The sequence below is a fragment of the Protopterus annectens genome, chromosome 5.part1, assembly GCF_019279795.1.
Source record: "Protopterus annectens isolate FY-2018-M chromosome 5.part1, PAN1.0, whole genome shotgun sequence".
In the NCBI taxonomy this organism is placed as follows: domain Eukaryota; kingdom Metazoa; phylum Chordata; order Ceratodontiformes; family Protopteridae; genus Protopterus; species Protopterus annectens.
The window spans coordinates 366,457,081-366,480,038 of record NC_056736.1 but is presented as its reverse complement, the minus strand read 5'-3'; the positions used below and the strand labels follow the sequence as shown (position 1 = coordinate 366,480,038).

At 36.5% G+C, this 22,958-nt stretch overlaps 1 protein-coding gene across 1 annotated transcript in view; it reads left to right on the top strand.

Moving 5' to 3' along the window:
• The window catches only part of LOC122803164 (protein sel-1 homolog 3-like), a 920,824-nt gene that overhangs the window by 231,066 nt on the left and 666,800 nt on the right, over positions 1–22,958 (top strand). Inside the window, exon 5 of the mRNA XM_044072781.1 lies at positions 21,144–21,259. Within this exon, the coding sequence (XP_043928716.1) occupies positions 21,144–21,259 (116 nt within the window). The remainder of the gene's footprint in view (positions 1–21,143; positions 21,260–22,958) is intronic.

Sequence of the window (22,958 nt, the reverse complement as noted above, 5' to 3'; positions counted from 1 at the left end):
GAACTACCCTATCTCCTACAAAACCAAACCAAAACCACACTACTATCTCCTGTTACAAATTAAGTTAACTTCATTTCCTAGTACCTTACTACTAGCTGGCAGCATCCACCCCAATCCTGGCCCCCTTCCCATAACCCTACACCCCATATCCCCTCCTCCACCCCATCTCCCCACCTATCTTACCCTCCTCATCTTCCCTCCTACCAAACCTCACTACACAAAAACCTCTCTATCTGTTCTATAAATATTCAAAGCCTCACTACCAAAATAACTGAGCTACATTCCCGGATTGCCCAAACCACCCCTCACATCCTAGCCTTATCAGAAACTTGGCTAAAACCCCACATAACGAACAAAGAAATACTTCCATCTAGCTATAATATCTACCGATATGATAGAATTTCTAAAAAAAGGTGATGGCGTTGCCATCCTATATTCTGATAGCCTTAACCTTTCACCTATCACCATCCCTACTCCAGACTTCCACCCAGCTTAACTTATCATCCTTAATTGCCATGTAAACCCTCACAAGAAATTTGTCATTGCTTCCATATATATCCCCCAGGAAAGAATATTCCAACCCTGGAATCTATTCTATCCTGGTTCTCACACAGTATACCATATGAAACCCTCATCCTTGGTGATGTTAACATCAACTGGACCAAACTTACTACTTACTCTCACAACATAGCATCAGCCTACATGGTTTCTACCAACTGATAACATCCGCCATCTGCCTGCACAGTAAGTACCTCTTCTTCCAACTCTACCATAAAGTGGATCCTCACTAACTCTCCTAGCCTTTACCACAGTCCACTTACCTTACCATACTCTTTAAGTGACCATCTTCCTACTTCCATCCTATGACACACTACCCAAGTACCTAAACCACACTCTTATATGGACTGTTGCAAACTCTACAACTTTAATACCACCCAATTCAATTAATTTCTCTAGTATTGACTGGTCCATCCTCAAACAGATCCCTCTCAATGAAGCAGTGCTTAAATTTAACAAAATATTCCTAGATACTCTTAACTCCCTTGCCTCTACCAGGAGAATTAGAACCAAATCCAATTATGCTTTCTGGCTTTCTAAGGAAACCAGATACCTCATGCATAAGCATGATAGTACTTGGAAAGCCTGGACTAAGACCAAAGAATGTCCCCTGTTACAAGAGTACAAAGAACTTCTTAACCTTGTCAAAATACATGTCAGTAGTGACAGAAAATCCTATTTTAACTCTCCACAGATTAATAGCAAATAATAGCAAACCCAATCCATGGAAATTCTGGATTACCTTAAATAACCTCCTCAGTCCTGGATGCCCTTCAAATTACTCCCCTTTCCCAAATAACACTCCTCTAGAAACTGCTGCCCTTCTCAATAGTCACTTCATTGACACTGTCCAGAAACTTACACCCTCTAACTCCAAAATATATACCCCCCTCTACCCCTCCCAACCCTCACAACAATGACCTCTTCACATTTCAACCAGTTCCTATTGCCTACATTAAATCATTCCTACTGAAGCTTAAACCATGCTCTCCTACCTCTGTCAATCTCCCACCCACTTTCCTCAAACTAGCTGCTGAATCCATAGCTTACCCTGTATCCCTATTAATCAATAGATATATATAGAAAGCAACAGTGCCAGAGATTTAGAAATCCTTCTTCACCCTCCCCCTTCATAAAGGGGGAAACTCCACTGACCCATCTAATTTTTGACCAATTGCCATTCTCTCTCCTCTTTCCAAAATACTCGAAAAATGTATACATACTCAGTTCCTAAACTATTTCCTCCAGCAGAACCTTCTCACACCCACTCAACATGACTTCTGTCCCAACCACAACTCTGCTACAGCCCTCCTATCATTTACACATACTGTACCTGAGGCCTGGGATAACAACTACCTTATAACCTGTCTTTTCCTTGACCTCTCCAAAGCCTTCAACACTGTCTCTCATCCTTTACTACTATTTGAACTTACTAACCTCAATCTATCTGCTTTCACCCCAGCCTTTTTCTCTAGCTACTTGTCTTATAGACAACAATCTTTTCGATGGCTCTCCTCCTGTTCACCCTACCTTTCAGTGCCTACTGGGGTGCCCCAAGGTCAGTCTTGGGTCCCCTCTTGTTTAACATCTTTATGAATGAACTTCATACCTCCTGCAAAAAATCTGCTCTAATTCAAAATGCTGACCACTCAACTCTTGTCTGCACTGCTAGAAATATCTCTGACCTTTATACTCTTACCCAAGACACTTTTCTATCAATTGAAAAGTGTCTGTCTGATAATTTCATGCCACGTGCATGGTGGCATCAGCTTCCTCAGGGCTACCAGCCTGTCAGAATTGAGCTGAAGGACATCATGCATGCATTTACGGCTGGCCTGGTGAGCGGGAATGGCAAAGAACTAATGCATTATGTTCAGGGAACTGCACTCTTCTAATAGAGAAGAACGACTGACTCTTCAGGAACCGGTATGTAAGGAAACTTTCAGGTGTGTGTGTGGACATGTCCGGCCTGTTACTTTTTGAATTATAAACCAAAAATAGAGAACGAAAGGGGAGTGAGCACGTATGTTTTCCAGGACAGCACACATCCTTAAGACTAAACGTCACTTACTGTTGTGTGAAGCAAGTGTAGGACTGGAAGCATGTCATTAACAAAAGGCTGTATAGCTTTTAGAGCAACTTTGCCTAATAACTGCTTTTAATTGAATGTTTTCCATTAACGACTGCTATGAGCGGCTCGGTGGGCTTTGCTGCTACCACCCCTTGCTCCTGTATTTGACTGTTTTTCCCTCCATTTTTCACAGTCTTTTCCAATCAAAGCAAGAAGGAAGCGCATTGGGAAACTGCTTGCCGTTTAGCATAAGAATTGCAAACCTAACCCCTTGGCAATCTTCAATGTAATTTGCGGTTATATTGATTTCATAAAGTAACTTCCCATTTGCAATAGAAGTAACTGTGGCTAAGATTTCTAGAGTATATGATGACCAGTGAGACATCTAGTAGGAAGAATGGAGGCACAGCAGTAAGTTAAGTTCTCTAGTCTAAGGGGGGTAGATCACGTTGCATTATTTTGATCAGACAGCCAAGAGTGAAGTGCTAGTGAAATACATTTTAGAGTAGGTAGGGAGTATTCGTTTCTCCAAGTTTTAGTCAACTGGGTACCTGTAGCCTTCTTTTTCAGACAAGATCTTGGAAGTGTTGTCATTATATCTGAGTAACAAAATAGGAATGCTACTAGGGAAAGAAGTTCCTAATGGAACTGAAGGTGAAACTTTACATTTGGACTCATTTTTTCCTAATTATGAAGGCAGTTGACAGATATAGTTGACAGATATGTACCCGTCAGTGACAGACAGTGCACTGGCATAATTGATATCGAAGAAAGCTAAACACTGAGCACTCCAAACGTACACGGCACTTCCACCAATGTAAAAGTTCTCAAGAAAGTCACGAAGATATATACGTGGACACTGACACTTTATTGAAGAAGTTAAAGCGCTTTTCGTCATCCGAATAGGATGACTTCCTCAGAACAAATTCAAAGAAATATACAATCCTCTTAAATAGTCATTTACCTTCAATTAGTAAAACCAATCGTCATCAATCCAGAAGTTCGACCAACTTTTAGTTAAGATGAAAAAGTTGCAATTAGAAATTAATTATTTTAACGAATGTTTATTATGCAATATAATACCGAAGGGGTTAAGGCACCATCAGTACCCTACGGGGTTGGTGCCTAACTCCGATTTTCATAAAGAACTGGTAGTTTTGTTTGAACGGAACGGGGCTGATTTATTAAGATTGATGATAAAGCACTACACTATATGGGTAAATGATCTGAGTAACGAAATCATTGAACTGGATGCATCTATTAAATTTAACATCGAATTTGATAGATACAAGTTTGATTATGATCGAAGCTTCTACAGCGTTGACCAGTATTTGGGGAAATTAAGACTGAATAAGATTAAAAAACTGGAGCGGGACTGCGCTGCTTATGACAACGGCACAGCCTACCCTTTGCCGCCTATCTCTCAAATTTGGCAACCTTCGGCCACTAGTAATGTACCTGCTGTTCCTTCTGATGATTTGCCATCTGACAGAGGGGTGAATAACACTTCTAATAACAACGTAAGGTTCCAGAATGGTTCTGGGGTACCCAATATTGTAGCGGGTGCTGGAAATGCACCTGCTGTGAGACGTAGTGAACGGTTACTGAACCGTAACAAAGGGAACACTTCAAATGGGCAAATGTTCCAACAAAACCAAGGCCATCAGGTTTTTCACGATGGTGCACGTCAGGGGGCAATACCAAAACAAAAGAACAATTCTTATTACAACAGGATGAGGGGATCAAGACACACGTGACTGATGTTACTATCCCTTGTGACTATGACAAGCCTGAGCCTGACAATTTGATGGACAATTGTAACCATGTAAACTTAGACCATATTAGTGTAGATGAAAATTACAATTTTGAACAACTTACTGAAGCACACTCAGTGCCAACATGTATTGATGTTATACCACCTGTCAATCTTTTATTATTTAATGACTTTTTGAATGAGTCACGTAACAATGTTACCTCGAGTGTACCAGTTGTTGAAGATGTTGTTGAGTTGGGGTCTGTTGAGGGGAATGAGGGGCTTGATTTAGCCCCTTTTGACTTTTTGAATGAGTCATGTAACAATGTTATCTCTAGTGTACCAGTGGTTGAAGATGTTGTTGATTTGGGGCCTATTGTGGGGAATGAGGGGCTTAATTCAGTCCCTCTTAAACCAGATATTAAAGTGAATGATACTGGGGATTTTAGGATTTACAACTTTACCTCGGTAATTATACCTGACGAATTAATTGACCTATTAGCAAAGGGATATACCTATGTCCCTAAAAACAGCTTCAATATTGTCAACACAACCTTGGATTTAAAATTTTTCACTCGGAAATTTAATTTTAGTTTGATGCTTGGGGGATACGAGCCAAACGGTAACAACAGGAACCCTTTTAGGATCTCTAGTACGTTCAACCCACCCTTGCACCCTTTGCTTCAACTATTTGAAACTATGTGCGAGTTAGACTTGAGACACAGTTCCAAACATTTGACTAAAACCTATATAAAGCTTGCAAATAACAAAGAGAATGAACTACTAGAATTCATCCAAGCCTACAATTTACGTGTGTGTAAGCCCGATAAGGGAGGAGGGGCTGTTATTTTTGACCAGGAGGATTATTTTGATAGAATGACCAAATTGGTCGATGATGATGCGTATGAATTTAGTTCGAGATCTGAAATCAACAGGGCTTATTCTACTATCAAAACTAGTATTGAAGACATGTATATTGAAGGAAGGTTAAACGATGACCGCTACAACTACATGCTTGTTTTACATCCCAAATACCCTAGGTTATTTGGTATACCCAAAATTCATAAGAACATCAGTGAGCCCCCGATGCGGCCCTTAGTGGATAGTAGAGGTTCACCCACTTACACATGTGCGAAAGTAGTGGATTCTATCCTCAAAAAATATCTAGCTGATGAGATTTACATTTGTAAAGATTCCTGGTCTTTTTTATCTAAGATCAACACAATAGAATATCAATCCAACTACAATTTCCTCACGGTGGACGTTAAAGATCTTTATACGTGTATTCCCCATGATATAGCCTTGGAGTGGGTAGCAGCCACACTAAAAGTGAAAAATGCCACCAGTAATGAAATCTCACTAGTGATAGAACTTCTTGAAATAATTTTACACAACAACTTTTTTAAGTTAGGTGATAATTTCTACCGTCAGAAAGTTGGGGTGGCAATGGGTTCCCCGTGTGGGGCAAGCTTAGCCAACATGGTAATGGCTTTCTGGGAGAAAAATCACGTATTTAAGAATGATATTTTGAGGCCGAGAATACATTTTTACACCAGGTACTTGGACGATATTTTTATTATGTTTGATGGGGATGAAGTATTTGGTCAAAGTATATTGAATACCTTCAATGCCTCTACACCATTCTTGAAATTTACATCATCCTTCAGTACACAAGCCATAGCGTATTTAGATATATGGCTTGAGAAAAGGGACGACTTAAAAGTTTTTGTGTCCACTATTCATAGAAAATCTACACACTCTAATTCATTTTTGCACTTCACCAGCTGTCACCCTAACTTTCAGAAAAGATCAGTTGTTAAGGGACAGCTGGTGAGGGCAGCTCGTATTGTAAGTCTTGATTCAGACTTTAGTGCTGAATGTGAACTTCTGAGAACTATGTTTTTATTAAGGGGTTATCCAACTTCCCTTCTTGATGATCTAATAGGTGAGGTCTCACGTAAGAGACAAATGGGAACTTTTAAACCTTTGTTAAGTGGAAACTTGGATCTATTGGTGAATAACACAGAAATAGATCTATGGAACGACACTACAGCGACCACTGATTGTACTGCCAAAGGAACAGTACAACATCCCATTGTGAATGACAACTATCCCAGACTTATTCTTACTTATAATGTTAACAGTTACGGAGTAGTTGACATTATTAAAAAGAACTGGGATATTTTTAAAACTAACCCATGTCTTTACCAAAAAGTTGGTACTAGGCCACAAATAACATTCCGAAGAGGAAACAACTTGAAAAACTTACTTGAAAGACACCCAAGTCAGTTTGCTAAAACACCTGGCACCTTTAAATGTCAGAGTTGTAGTAGGTGTAGTAGTATTCTTGAGACTAATAAGTTTACTATAAATGGAAGAACATACAGGATACAACACAGAACAAATTGTAAAACTCGTAGGATAGTTTACTTGGCCCTTTGCCAACAGTGTCCTGGATTCTACGTAGGTAAGACCGATCGTAGACTCCAGGACCGTATATACGAACACCTTTACGCTATTAAAAAGAACAAGCAGGAGAACGCGTTAGCTAAGCATATATCTGTGAATCCAGAACACAGTTTTAAATTTGTGATTATTGATCAAGTTTTTGAACATCAGCAGGGGGCTCCTTTACCCTTGCTTCTTGAAGAAAAAGAATTGAAATGGCAAATAAAATTGAACTCTTATTCTTTTCCTGGTCTGAATGACCTATGTTCAATTAGTTGTTTGCTTAAACTTAGACGTTTAAGACACTAGATGTTATTTTTAGTTAAATGTAATTATTTTTAGTGGTTTAGGTGTATTTATTAATATTATAGTAAATTTATGAGTATTTTTATTAGAGCATTTGTTGTAGAATTTTTGATAAATTTTTTATAATTTTTTTATAACTTTTTAACAATTTGTTGCAAAACATTTGTTATTTGATATGTGTTTTATGTGTTTTGCAAGTTATGTTTTAACACTGAACCGTGTATACATATACACATATATATTTTCAGCTTGTACACTTGCTTTGTTACATCTAAGTGTACAGACATACACATATTTTCACAATTATTACAAATGTATGGACATTTCTATTTATTTTGATGAAACATTGAATAGTAAACACTATATATTTGACACTATATGTAAGTGTGGGTTACCATAACATCAGGTTACCCAGTTTCCCAGTATGTGGAGAATATAGCTTTAACTGCTAATTAATGACGATTGGTTTTACTAATTGAAGGTAAAGGACTATTTAAGAGGATTGTATATTTCTTTGAATTTGTTCTGAGGAAGTCATCCTATTCGGATGACGAAAAGCGCTTTAACTTCTTCAATAAAGTGTCAGTGTCCACGTATATATCTTCGTGACTTTCTTGAGAACTTTTACATTGGTGGAAGTGCCGTGTACGTTTGGAGTGCTCAGTGTTTAGCTTTCTAAGTTTTTGTGCAAGTTTAGTTAGTTTTTGCAGTATAATTGATATCGAGCAACGGGGCTGCCACATCTATGCTGTACATAATTTCAAGTTACTTGTGGTCCTGCTGTGAGGAACAGAAGTCCCCCTCCCAACCAGTGTCTTTTTAATGTCTCATCTTCTAAAGCACAAGATCACTGTAATGCATGTAACAGCAAGGGTGGGATAATGTTTCTATAATCGCCCATGTATATGGTGAGTACTAATGTAAAATATTGCTAAAATGAGTAGGCATTACTGTGTGTGTGTGTGTGTGTGTGTGTGTGTGTGTGTGTGTGTGTGTGTGTGTGTGTGTGTATATACCACTTGTGAGCTTTGTCCAGGGTTTTTATGCTAAGAGTTAAGAGCTATGACATATATGTGCATTCTTTCTTGAGCAAATGCAATCCAGACCATATTATATTGAACACTTGAATATAACATTATTTTTTTGTGAAGAATCAGTACTTTTTGGGGACAAAATTTTAGCAAAATGAGTCATTAAATCCCATTTTGGCAACTGTATCTTAAAAAACAAAGTAATGGGTCAGGATTAAGATGCATTTTTCCTATAAAGGATGATCATTTCTATACATTGTTCATTATGCATTGCCAGTGACTAGATATGGCCATTGAAACAAAAGTCATGTTTATACATGACATGGTGGTATGTAGCAGTGGCTGAATACATTACACAATGACAACCGCAGAAGACATATACCAGGGTATTGATATTTCTGTATCTTGTACTATAAACCCATAAGTTAGTGGTTTCAGTCCTGTGTTATTTATGTTTATTTCCATGTTTTTTCTGTGTTTGTGTATGTCTGTGGGTGTTTGTGTGTGATTGTTTGTGTGTGTGTTTGTAGTTCAGCAGGTAGCCACTGCATTGAGGCAAGTCTACCAGTTTTATTCTTTCCTTATTTAGTATAATTGCTAAAGTTGAGATCATGATCCATCTTTTAAGAGTGAAAAGGCTTACTAAACATCTCACACTGTGCCTGTTTAAAAAATCAAATATTCCATGGTGTGCATTTTAAAATAAAAGAGTAATGGAACTGTTTATAATATCTTAGTGCACTAGTGATAACTATCATGTGGAGTCCATCCTAGCCTGGAAAACATATATTAGTCAGCTAGTACACTGTAAATGAATAGTTTGAAGCTTGTAGATTTTTATAATATGATATTGGTGAGAACTGAATTTTTATTTCCCCATTATTGGCTTTGTTCAGGTTTTTGGTGCTAAGAGGTTGAGAGCTATGGGGAGAAGTGAGAACTGAATTCACTAAATGATAGCTATTAAGTTTCAGTTTTCCTATTTTTCAGAAAACTGCTGATTTTGGCATAGTGGTATGTTGCTCTGACTGTAGTGCATAGGGTCCTGGGTTCAAGACTTGCCAGTAAAATGCATGGTAGTAACACATTTTATTCTAGCAACTTTCCAAAATTATATGTTTAAAATGTGTCCCTGGTTTTTGACCTTTTGTCCCCCCCCCCAAAAAAAACAATGAAATTGAAAAGTGCGAGAAGCTGTGTAAGATGCCTATGGCTTACACAACTGTTATTCTATTTATAGTGTGGGTGTGGAAGTAGACTTTTATGATGGAAATGTTCTGAATTGGGCAGTTTTGTCATTATTGTTCATGCATTTTGTTTCATTGCCTACAGTACAGCCTACTTGAAAAATGTTCAAATAATACATTTAAAATGTGCTCTGTCTAACAAGTGTGCTGTATTATACAAGGAATGTAATTTAATAAAGTCAGGGAGGTGTACCAAAGAAAAGAACACATGTATGTTTCTTATTTTGTGTGCAATGGGCCAATGATTTGAAAACAGTCCAAAGGTAATCTTTATCCATCACTGACCAGAATGCATTCTCTTTGGATGTGGTGTGTGTTTCAATGCTGTTTCAATGAATGTGAGTTTCAAGGGTAGAGAAGTTTTCATGCCAAGTATAATTTCATTGGGAGACAGTATTGCTTTGTTTAGCAGATATCTATTAGTCTTTGTGCTGTAAAATGTAAAAATAAAATCCGAATAATCATTATAGAAGTAAAGTAGTTAGCAGACTTAGTGTTTATGGTAAATGGGGTGAAATAGCCAGGTAATCGGACAATTGGAATGGCTGCAGGGAGACTCTGGTGCCATATTTTGGTTGTCTGTTCTTCAGTTTGAGTTTGAAAGTTGATATCCCACAATTCCATTGGAGTGGGTGGAGTTACATAATTATGTATGCAAATTAGATGTTAATCAGCGTACAGATTTGTACCTATTTTTCATGGGCCTTGTCCGGATTTTTGATGTTTCCAGGTTGAGAGGTATGCCCCTGACACAGTCCACCACTGGATACTATTTGTGCTGCTCCATAAAAGCTGAAGACAGAATTGTAGCTGTTTCACAATGGATGACACAGGGAAGTTCACACCAGTGGTGTATTCCTTCTGCTTGGAGTACTATCCATATCTCGTAAGACTGTAATGACCAGAAGTGCTCATTAGCAGCATCTGAAGAGCCATAAAAAGTATCTGATCACCTATTGCTTTTTTGCAAAATATTCCAGGTGATGGGTTCTTACACCAGTCCCTATGACCATATTTTTCTCCATTCTTTTTTTCGGTCCTTTACATTTCTTTCACAGACCACTGTGGTGTAGGGCTCTTTTGTGACTGTGTCATCCTGAGGATTCATTATTTTTTTTGTATCAACATGCTACATCTTAAGAGACCAACCTCTGTTGGTGTGTCTGTGGGATTCTTCTTTTTGTCTAGCAACAATTTGTTTTACTACAAATTATATCTCACTATAAAACACTGTTTGTGATCTATTTTCTAAATCATCTGTTTTTACTGTGGTGATCTATGGCTCGTGTAATTTCTTCAATGACCACAGCATACTCCTTATTAACAGAATATGAGTTATGCAAGTTGTCAAAGAGAGACATGAATTTCTTCATGTCTGTGAGATACCCCTACTGTGTTATTGCTGTAATACATGGTAAGGTTCTGCCTCATTCATTATGTAGACAGACTGTCAAACCAGTGATGAACTGCTTCAATGACCAAATTGTTTTTGTTATTACACAGGAGCTTTCAATGTAAGCATCTGTTTTCCTCTCTGATTTACCTCTGACTTTCCATGCCCTTTTCCACTTTTGTGTTGTTGCCAAAACTTAGTTCATTATTAGATATAGCACTTCCTTTAGACTTAGGTGCAGTGCCTGCTGTGTGGTCATATGGCTGGGGATATGTGGAGGTGTGATGATGTTTGTTAGGCCTGCCATCTTTCATACCATATCTGTCATGATACCAACCTGGAACTTGTTGAGGTTTTAGCAACTCTTACTAAAGTATTGTAAATACCAATTTAACTCATTAGAGCTGAGTGATGGCTGCAGGGGCTTCTACAGTTATGGCCTACTGACACCTCTAAGCATCAAATATTGCTTGTTCATATTTGAATTAATAATTTAAAAACCATGCTACATACAAAGTATTTAAAAAAATCATCTTAAAGCTTGCACAATAGCAAACACAGCTGTATTGATATTTGACCTCTGTCTAGTGCAGGGAATGCAATATTAGTTGTTGTTTAATTAAGCAATAACCCACGGCTGGGTGTGGATAATGCTGGATTTAGCCACGGTTGGTGTGGTTTGGTCACAAGGACAAAGCCCAAGTGACCAAACAAAGCCAATCGTGGGTAAGTCCAGCATTGCCCACACCCAGCCGTGGGTTATTGCTCTTATATAATGACATTATTTAAGAAAAAAATACTTACTTTACTTAAATAATGTCTTTGTATAATGCAACTGTGCTACCCTTCTGCATTTTGCAGGTATCCTGGGGCTTTTTTTGATGTACTGTGCATGTGTATGGAACTTGTGTTCCCAATCTTATGCAGTACATCAGTGCTGTGCAAAGGTCACAATAGAGAAAGGAAGATCACCATTGCTGCTTCTTCTTTTTTTTTTTTTTAAATTGAATATAAAAAAGAAACTAGGAAACTTTTTATGTCTGGGAGAGTTGGGACAGACAAAATAAAAGGATAATCAGGTAAGTTTTTTAAATTTGCAGAACGTACCTGATTATCCTCTTATTTTTGTCTGCACCATCTCCCTCATTTGTTTCAACTATTCAGTTTTCTTTTTTTATTCAAAAAAAGAAAGAAAAGTAAAACAAATTATGAGATATACTACTGGGAAAAAGTCCGGGCGACCGGACCTTTTTCCATTGGTATATTCTCAGATTTACAATGGGCATGCTGGTTGGGCTGGCCAATCAGAGGGCTTGTTTCTGAACATTAATGGCCAGTCATTGTATAAATAGTATTTATTTATATTGTCATACAGAAAAAGATATTAGTTGTTGTTTATATAGTATTTATTCATACTGTCATACATTTCATATATTTCTAAGTATCTTGGCAACCAAGTAGCACAGACAGTACTGCTTAGCCTCATTTGAAAGATCTCAAACATATGAATAAAATGCTGCTATCAGTATGTCTGTAACTTGAGAGGTTGTTAATATATTGTAAGTTGTTTGCAAAATATTACAAACATAATAGTTACTCCCTGGGATTCAATAAAGCCTACCCTAATCTACATTAAGTGTATGCTGTTCTGAGTGAATAGACAACACAAGCATAACTCATACCTTCTTCTTCCTTATTTTAGTTTTTCTACTGATTTTCTTGCAGCTTTAAATACTGAGGGAGATTCATAAAGGTTACCACAAAGTGTAGACTACATGTACACTTAGTATAATCTTTCTGAGCGATTAGAAAGTGCAAAAAAATGTGGTAGGGATGTTCTTGAATACAGATCATGTACACTTAGTGTACACTTTAAGCAGGTGTTATTGAATCTGGCTATGTTTACTTTGACGTATAAAATCCAGTTTAACACCTATAACCTAAACAATACTACCACTATAAAAATAGTTTGTGCTGAAGAATTTGCCATTTACACTTCTTTAAAAACCCTTATGGTTCCAGAAATATGAACATAATTTGATCCAATGAAAAAGCTTAGGCTCTGCCCTTTGGAAGTCACAGTGCAAACTTCCTCAGTTCCATCGGAGGGACTAAGTTAACACTTGCATTTCTTACTCAAAGTTTGCATATCTTACTACCATACTAATACCATATGCCAAATCAGTTGTTTTTATTGACTTATGTTTAGTGTTTCAGTGCACTGTGTTTAGTGTAGTTGTCTTGTTGATTGACCAAACACTGGATTAGTGCTCTAACCTGGATAACAAAGGATAAATAACTAAAGTAAAAAAAAACATCTTATTACTTTTGTTAAGAAATTTTACTTGCAGATAGTGAAATTAAGAAAATCTGGAGTAATCAAAAGTAGCTTCAGTGAAGTTAAAGTAGAAGGGTAAATTTTATAGTATTTTGCGTAAAGGGAGTTGAATTGCGAGTTATTAATAGAAAGGGCTTGTCTCCAGTAGGTGAGGTGAGGATATGGAATGTAATTAACTTTGATCTTTCTTTTCTTTAGAATGACTAGCCTGCCTTTTATAGGAGTAAAATAGCTTAACAGGTTAATAAGGCTGTAATTGAGTCTGTAAACTGCATATAGGTCAGCTTGTAAAAGATGTTTGTATTTGTTAGGGAAGGTACAGGTTAAAATATCTTTTGATACTGACTTTTCAGATTTTAAAGACCAGTGATACAGAACGAAGGAGTGGTCCCTAAGGACATCGGGGAGGATGTTTATCTTAAGGAGTTTGTCTGTAATGTTTGTGATGGTAACATCTGTGAGAGAAAATGTATTGGTAATTGGATTTAATCTAGTACTTTGTTTAACTATTTGTAATAAGTTGTGTGAGCTTATCATTTTTATTAGTTTGTTATAAAATGTTTAGCTATTTGTGATAAGCTTTGTGAGTTTTATAGTTTTTTATTAGTTTGTTATAAAGTGTTTAACTATTTGTGATAAGTTGTATGAATTTATAATTTTTGTTAGTTTATTACACAATGGACTTTTCTGTTTAAGGTTGAGGTCTCCACAGATGATTAGCTTAGTTTCCTGTGAATGGTCCATAATTTGCTGTGTAGTATTTTCAAAATTAGATATTGCTGTGGATGATGTACACAATGGTAATATAAATGTATGTATATGGAGCTTTTCTCCCTGGGCCTCTGCTGAAAATGGACATGTGTCCAGCCAGACTTTCCCGGTCAACAAATGTAAAATAAAATAAATAAAAATAATGTTGGTGTGATTTCATAAAAGCATTTGAATAAGGGTCCAGTTTGGGTCTGAATTGGTGTTATTGCTTGTGGCTATAGGAGCTGGGTTTTAATTACACTTGCTCTTGTAGTTAGAATTCTGCCATCTTGTCTTTTGTCAGGTCAATGTTGTATAAGATGTGATTATATTTTGTGTGATCTAGGAGTAATTTTTAAGTCAGGATTCTGTATCAGCCACAATTTTGGGGTTGTGCCATTCTATCCAACTTTCACACTGAGCCCATTCGTTGTTAATATTCCCTAAATTTAGACAAGCAATGTTAAGATTTTTTTGTAAATTAACTTTTATTTCAAACCTTCAAACAAAGTTTATGATATTCATGTGGCTATGCTTCACTGAAATTCAAACACACAACACATTTATCATTAACTTAGTTTTACACTGCATGCTTAAACTATCCAGTTTTTATGATTAACTTAATCCCAAGTTCCCTTTAATATTAAATAGGTATATAATTAGTAAGTTAAGTAGGGTCAATACCTTGATATGATTCTCTCCAAATGATAAATGCTATTTCCTTAGTAATATAGTCTCTTTCTTTTCCTCCCTTTCTTATTTTAGATTTGACACATCAACTTGTTACTCTCCTCTGTCACAGGAAGGGTCACATTTTTTCTGTTTTCTTGTTTTTTTTTATTGTTGCCAGTACTGATACGCCTAACAAAGCTTTGTCCGATTTATTCCATTTGCCTTCCTCAGAGATTTTCAGCATATGTTATAACATTAAGGGATGGTGTCCTTGTCCACATGCCATCTATTTCCTTGCTAAAAAAACTCCCTTACCTCTTAGGCATTCCCAGAAAACGTGGAACTAAGTTTCCAGATTATTTCCCTTATACCTCTTAACACATATTGTTTTGTAGTTGGGTACACTTTGTTTAAACAAGACTCGGTGTAAAAATTCTTATGCAAACATTTCCATCCAAAATTTTAAACCTTCTCAAGCTAGTTATTTCCCATTGGTCTTTTTATATCAGTTTTTACTTCTCTTGTGGAAATCTCTTGCCCAACGTCAGCACTTACTCTTTTTGAAATCCACCCTCCTGTTTATCTCTAATTTCCTTTATTATTCTGTATATATTCTCAGCTTTGCATTTGTGACAAATATTTTTTCTAACCTCTTGTGTCTATCCTTTCACTTTTTGCTGCTATTTCTGTTTTATATATCTTCTTTGTCCTGCTACATCCTCCTTGGATTCTACCATTAAAAATCTCCCACATAAAAAATCTCTTTTTCCTCCAAGTTCTACCAGTATGCAACTCTCTTATGTTTAGATAACCATCTTAGTATTAAGCCAGATTCCTACTTCTTAGTAATGCTTACTTTTATTGTGGCAAATCCAGTTATTTCTTTTCTCATGTTGACATGTTTCATCATTTGTCTCACTGCTCCCTCAGTGTCCTTCCGAAGTCTTTTTAGTTTACTAGTTTCTTGTTTCCATAAAAAGGGTTTTAGGGTCTATTGCTGTATTCCTACAGTTATCCTGCCTAATCTACCCATCTTTGGATATCTACTTTTTGTTGCCAAAATGCAAAGACATTTAGTTGTTAGGCTCACCAGTATGACCATAAGACCAGTATGGCTAACCCTCTGAATTGCTTTGGTTTTGTCACTATTTCCCAAACTGCTCTTGGCTTTCTTGAAACCCAAATGAAAGATGACTACATAATTTTCAAATCTTTCCTGAAAACTGCAGAGGAAATACAAACATCTATATTGCCCGTATTTTGTGGCCTAGCTCTAAATCCATTAGTTTCCAACTTTTTATCCACTCAGTTATATTTTTCTTTTGAATATTATATGTTTACTTGATTGAATCTCCTGGAGGTGCAGTTAACTTTATGCCCAAGCACTTTGTTAACTTCCCCTGAAATATTTATATTAGTTGTTAAATTCTCTAGAGGGTTAATTGTTTAATTTAATAGCTTGTATTTTTGCTCTGTTCACCTTATACCCAGATTTCTTTCCAAATTGTTCTAGTTCTTTGAATAGAGCCACTATATGAGTCTCTGGGTCAGTTAAACATATTAGTAAGTCATCCCCATATAAAGCAATGTTTGCTTCTTTTTCTCCCACCCTTACTCCTGCTGGGTTTGATTCCCTTAGTCTCATAACAAATGGTTTCAGGTAAATGCAACAGTACTGGGATAATGGACATCACTGTTTGGCGTCCTTGGTTATGTTAAAAGTAGGGAATAATTTAGCATTCAGCTTTATCCTGACATTGGCTCATTGTTATATAAATTTCTCAACAGAGTTATCAATTTGTCAGGAAAGTATAGCCAATGCAAAACTTTAAATAGATAAACCTAATTTACTTTATTGAAAGACTTTTCTGCATCTGTACTTAATATCTATCACAAGTTGTTATATAAACTCCTCAACTATGTCTATAAATACTTTGTAATCCTAGTTACAGTTAGAAATTGTTCTATACAAACTTGGGTTTAGCAGATTTTTCCCCAGTTTCAGTGTAGCTGTCATTATTGCTTCCTTCCCAAAGAGTTTGGGTTTTGCATTTGTAAAACCCCATTCATCAACTGTAAAAGTGCTTTTTTTAAGTATTTCCATGCCTTCAAGTAAAGCTCCAGGGGAATCCTAACTAGACCAGGGGTTTTACCTGTGAGTAACTTATTAAGACTATATGATAGTCGCTCAACTGTTATAGGCCTCATAAATTGAATGAGTGTCCTTATACCTAGCTCAGGGCAGGTTATCTTGATTAAGTATTCAATATGGCCTCCTTGAACTTCATCCTCAGTCATGAGTAAAGATCTTGACAATATTTTTGGAAGTTGTTGAGCACCTTACAGGGGTCACTTGTAATGACATTACTTTTCTTATCTCTAACTTTTCAACTTTACTTTGTCTTAGTCTCATACCTAAAACTATTTGTACCCTTGCAGTGTTTACTAGAAAATGTTTTTCAACAGTCTTGCTGCTAAACTCTCCTTGTTTCTATAGTAACTTATGTATCTCTCCTTTTGTTCCTCTATGATTCCTTCATATTCATATGAGCTCTGTCCTCCCTTCTTTATGTCTTTTAATTTCTGTCAATTTGGTGAGTTTTAGGTTATCTATCTTGTTCTTTTCTTTCACATCCTGCTGGAGTTTTTCCTTCCATTTCCCTTTAATACCATCCCAAGCAATCTGCAATCTGTCACTGGAGATTCTCCTTTTTAATATCTCTACCCTGATTTCTTGCCATATTTGTATAAATTGTTTAGATTTCTGATACACCACTGGGAAACGTCATTGTTTCTGCTTTATCCTGTTATCCAACTTAAGATCTAATATCAAACTAGCATGGCCCAAGATAACTATGGCGGAGACTCTTTTTCTTATTATTCTCTATGTGTCCTGTTTTAAAATATAACATCTGTCTTTTCAAGAATATCTCTGAACTACTGGTGTCCAATATGTATAATTTTCATTATCAATTTTACTCTCCTCTCAAATATTTTCTATACCTAACATTTTGGTAAAGGCAGCAAAGTACTTTCCCATACTGTTTAGTATTAGTTGTCTGGGTCCTCTCTAAACATCCTGATAACTTGTTATTAAGTTAAAAGTCACTAGCCCACAGCAATCAAAGCAATATCCCATCTTGAAATATTGCCAGCCTGTGGTAAAGCTCCCTTAAATCTTGCAGGGAAATGTCTGGTGGTCTGTAGACACTGGCTATAATTGTTAATTTAGTTTCTGCAATTCCTTTCATTGTTATAAACCTTCCCTCATTATCTTTCAAGATGTCCAATAGAAGAAATTGAAAATTCTTGTTGACTAGGATTATTGTACCACTGACCCCCTCCCCACAGGTATGAAGAGTATACTATACTATACTATTGTACCCCAGTCTCTTCTAGTGATCTGTGTCGCTTAAATATATTTCTTTTAATAATAATACATGTGGGGATATTTTCTTCAGCCATCCTACCACTTTTTGCCTTTTAACTGGGTTTCCCAACCCATTTACATTCCACGAGACCAATCTTATTTAACTGTGTTGTCAGGGTATGTCTGTACTTGCCTGCCTAGTGTTTTGACCCTCTCACATTTGTTTGTCCACTTGATTTTCCAGTTTTTGTTGTTTGCCCCTCTTATCCTTTCTATTTGGAAGTATGATGGTGCAGGTATTTAATTACAATGTAATACTTTTATCTGAAACAAAATAACAAAAAGGAAACTTTCCACATAAAACATTCTTATTAAGCAAGCTAACTTCAAACCTTTTTGCAAACTGCTTTTTCAAGCAATATATATATATATATATATATATATATATATATATATATATATATATATATTATTGGCAGTTTTTCTTAAGTCTACTTCCAAGGTAGTCTGACATGCATTTTCTGCAGTAACTAGGATGGTTAACATTATCTCAGGATGTTCCCCACAGACATGTGTATTTCTTCAGAATATACCCTTGTGTAATCCAACTCCCATTAGCCTCAATGTACTTAGTTAGTGTCTGTGTCAAAATCATAGTTGGTCTGGGCCATCTTATTTGTTTCAATTTTGCCAAATTTCCTTGCCAGGAATAGCTGTATTTATTTTGCCAATTTCCATTTGTTTTTTTTTTTCCTCATTCAGCTTCCTTAACTTTTCAAGCCTGTCTGTCTAAAGACAGGATAATATGTAGTCTTCTCCTTATATTCAAAGCATCTTCTACTGCTCTGTGGGCTGATTCACTGGTCTCCTGTTCCTCAAGTGCTCCTCCTTTTAAAGCTTTCAGTGCTTCTTTGAGGTCTGCAAATGTTTTTACTTCTGTGGGATAGAACAATTTTGTAAATGGAGGCTACAACATTTTAAACTTCAATTTCCTATCTCTATATAGTTGTATTACTGTTATAAATTTGCTTCTCTTGCTTCAGGTTTTAGTGTTGTAGTCTTAATCAATGTACACTGTCATATCTCCACAAAACTGTTTTTTCCTGATTGCCAAAGTTTCCCCTAGTATACTTTTCCTTTAACTTGCATGTGGAAAATTGCACAATCAGTTTTTGGGGATTACTGGGACTTCCCTGAGTTTGAGGAGAATACAGCTGACATACTCTTTCAGTTTCAATTTCCTGTGTTGCTATTCCAGTCCATTTAGAAATCAGAGATTGCATTAACACTCGAGAATATCTACCCTTCTCTCTTTTCTGGTTTGCCAGAAAATCTAAGAGTCTTTCTATGGGCTTTATCTTCCATATCTGTTAATTTCATCTCCAGTTGTTCTACTCTGATTTGATTATCTGTGACATGCATGCTCATTTGTTTTGTGTCCTTCTGCATTTCAAGTAGGGTGTCTGAATGGTGCTAAAGGGCCTATTCTTCTCTTCAAAATGTTTCTCCTTCTTTGACACATAATCATTCAACAGCATCAATTGCAGTCAACTTGTCTAATATCTGCTGGGACAGAAGTTCAGAGGAAGCTGCCTTTTGATTTTTGTTGCAGTCTGTTTCTTCCATTACAGTCATCCGTTTCTGCTTCAGTATCTTACTGGAATCTCCTGCCTCATGCTAAGCTCTTTTCCCCAAGCGAGGATTTTTAGGTTGTGCTGCCTGTTTGTTCTTACCATACTTCATTTACTTTGTGAGGAGAATAAAGAAAACAGTTATTTCTTAGATCTAGGTGTATTTACATTGTACTCTTGGCTAACAATGGCATTCTTTATCTCGGAAATGGATAACTTGGAGTTTCATGCCACCACCATTTCCGGAAGTACTTCAATTAAAATGATAAAATGTTTTATCAGTAATAGCATAGTCAATAGGACCGCTCCTAACTTGACTATCTCCAGCCACATGAGAGAGTTGGTATAATAAGAATCAAGGAGATGTTTTCTGTAATTTGTATAGTGACGTGACTGTTGCCATACTGATAAGTAGTTTTATAGGGTGAGTGAGAGTCTTTTGATTTAGAAGTAATAAATATGTTCATGTTTATGCTACCCACCTTTCAATATGTTTGAGAGGAACTTTATGGCAGTGATACTTGTGAGAGTAAATCTATGAATAGTTCAGCATAGTCTGTGAAGTAGGTTGATTTAAAATGTAATGTTACTCAAATGTTATAGTAACTAATGCAAAGTTACACTTCTACTACATTGTATCCCTGTGTCTTACGGTGCATGGGAACTTACCTGCTTTAAGGAAGGTAAAGTGTTCCTTATTTGCTGTTACATTTCTGACAAAATAGTATAACCAGAGCTGGAGCTTTAATATATAATTATGAATGGATTTGTCCATGGCAAAAATATGATACTCTGACTTTTAGTAAGAGAAATTATACTAAAGATGACATGGAACCATCAGCTCAAAAGTCACGAGGTGGGAGGTAACATGAAACCATCAGTTTAAAAGTCATGAGGTGGGAGGCGGCTGCTGGAGAATTGGGGATAGAAGTATACTGAAATGAAAATTAGCTCTTATGAGTGGGAGCCAATCAACCTGCACATGTACAGTACTTTCCCTGCTAAAAACAGGTATAGAAGCATCACTTGATGGCCAGGATAGCCAACAGCCATTTGAACATAGCATGCTTAAAGGTGATGAATCAAGCAAGTATACCAAACATTCACGTTATAAACTAGACTGCCAAAACAACAAATGTCTGTGATAAAGGGCAGATTATTGTGTTAGTCTGAGTGTGTGTGTGGGGGGGGGGGTGTTTGGGGGGAAAGAGTTAAAAATACACAAAAGAGTAGGCACACTTGTACAACAATGCAACAGGGTAATAGAGAAAAGACCAACCAGGATAATATTATACAGCCATGATTTGCAGGTATAATATCACTAAACCTTATAAAATTAGAGCAAGGACTGCAGCAGGTGTGTTAAGAGCCACTGGACCAACACAGGAAGTCATGCTTTAAAAATATTAACAGACACTCAAATTATAACAGTAGCTTGGAAAATAATTCAGTAGAAAATAATATATATTGATAAAAAGCAAATTACTGATAAAATGTTATTAATTATATTTTTTGTTGGTAGAGGTGGAAGTTGCTTGAATTTACTAACTTCCTTTGAATTTGTACTGTATATAGGAGCACTGCATGTACAGGTAGAGCTTGTATCTAAGAGAGCAGAAGCATTTCGAACAACGTTTACCATTCCTCTCCATCAGTGGTGCCTACTGAACCTAGATCTGCGTGGAAAAGAGGCAAGGATTGTTAAATACTTATTTTTATTGTGTAGTTAAACAGATCTTGGCAGTAGAAATGTATTGTAATTCAAGTAGATGTCTGTTTTTTTCTTAAGGGAACATTACAAATGATATTGATGTTTTGTTGTCTAGATCTTAACTGCACTCTGCTGTATTGTACTGTAAAGATTTGATTCCAGTACATTCATGAAGTCTAGCAGTGATGATGCTATAAATTTATAGGAAACTTGTTCTGGAATGGATTCTGGAAGCAATCTGTAGTGGATGGATTAGGTGGCTGTAAAGCTTCATTTACTTACCTTGAGTTACAATGCAGCGTTTTGATTAGTTTTTTCCTGTAGGCATGGAACTGAACAGGATTAATGTAGTGCTTATGTTTTGTACTCAGCTTTATGTATTTTTATTAAGCAGACTGATCAGACTACACTCTGACACCAGTGTAACAGCTAGATGAATGCTTATTGGCCACAGGTCGCTGAGCTGTTAATCAGTGGTTATATGTCGTAAACATATATACTAATTTTAAAACTACTGCTGTGTTTACTTTTTCTTCAGTAATTTGAAAAAAAAATGTAGTCTATTTATTTTTATTTATTTATTTTACATTTGTTGACCAGGATAGTCTGACTGAATATATGTCCATTTTCGGAGGAGGCCCAGGAAGAAAAGTTCCAAGATAATAATACACATTGAACATTTAGTAAATGCCAGTTTCAAGCAGATTACAGTCATAAACAATGCTTTATTTATTGACATTTGCTTACCAGTAAAGTCTAATTGGATAATTGTATCCATTTTTAGTGGCAGATATTTGCATCCATTTCCATGGGCCACCAGTCAAAAGTACTGATATATTTTAGTTAAGACTGATGAATACTGTAGGTACCCATAGTAGGAATAATGTGAACCTTTCTCCAGTAATTGATAAATCCTTCTCAATGTTTGATATTCCCTAGTTTATTAAGTCAACAATTGAATGCTTTTTAATAGTATCAAACCAAGAAGAAAGTTTGCAGTATGAAGGGTGTGATGTTCACTTCCTGAATTATGTTATGCACTTAATAAAAATCGAACTGTAAAATATAACTGCAAAATACATGCTAAAAATAATCAAATAGAAAATAGTAGGCAGTCCACAGTTGAGTTAAAAATGGAATATCCTTTATTAAAACATGCAAACAAGCGATCCAAGTTGAGTGTATGAAAAGCACCAAAAACATTCCTTATTTATACATAATCAGGTTGTTTGGAGCAAGGAAGTAGTTACTAAGGGTGGTTCTGTTAAGAGCAATATAAGCATTACAATTATTTCTTTAGCAAACTCCCCCTTCCCCCTTAACACCATAGTGCAGTCAGAGACTAGTAATGTCTTTTGGCTTTTCCCAGTTAGGGGTCGCCACAGTGGAACTCTGGTCTGCTTATGATTGGCAGTAGATTTTTATGGTGCCAGACCAACACCCAACCTTCAAAGATGGCACAGCCATTCACGCATGCACCTACCTGCATGTCTTTAACATCACTTGACTGCAGGGAGGACATGCAGACTCCACAAAGAAGGCGCTCCAGCCGAGAATCGAACTGGAGAACCTCTTGCTGAGAGGCGATAATGCTAACCGCTAGACCACTGCTGTCTCAGTGTAATCAGAGACTGTGCTACCTAAAACTGAAACTAGAGACAAATTACAATCTAAGACCA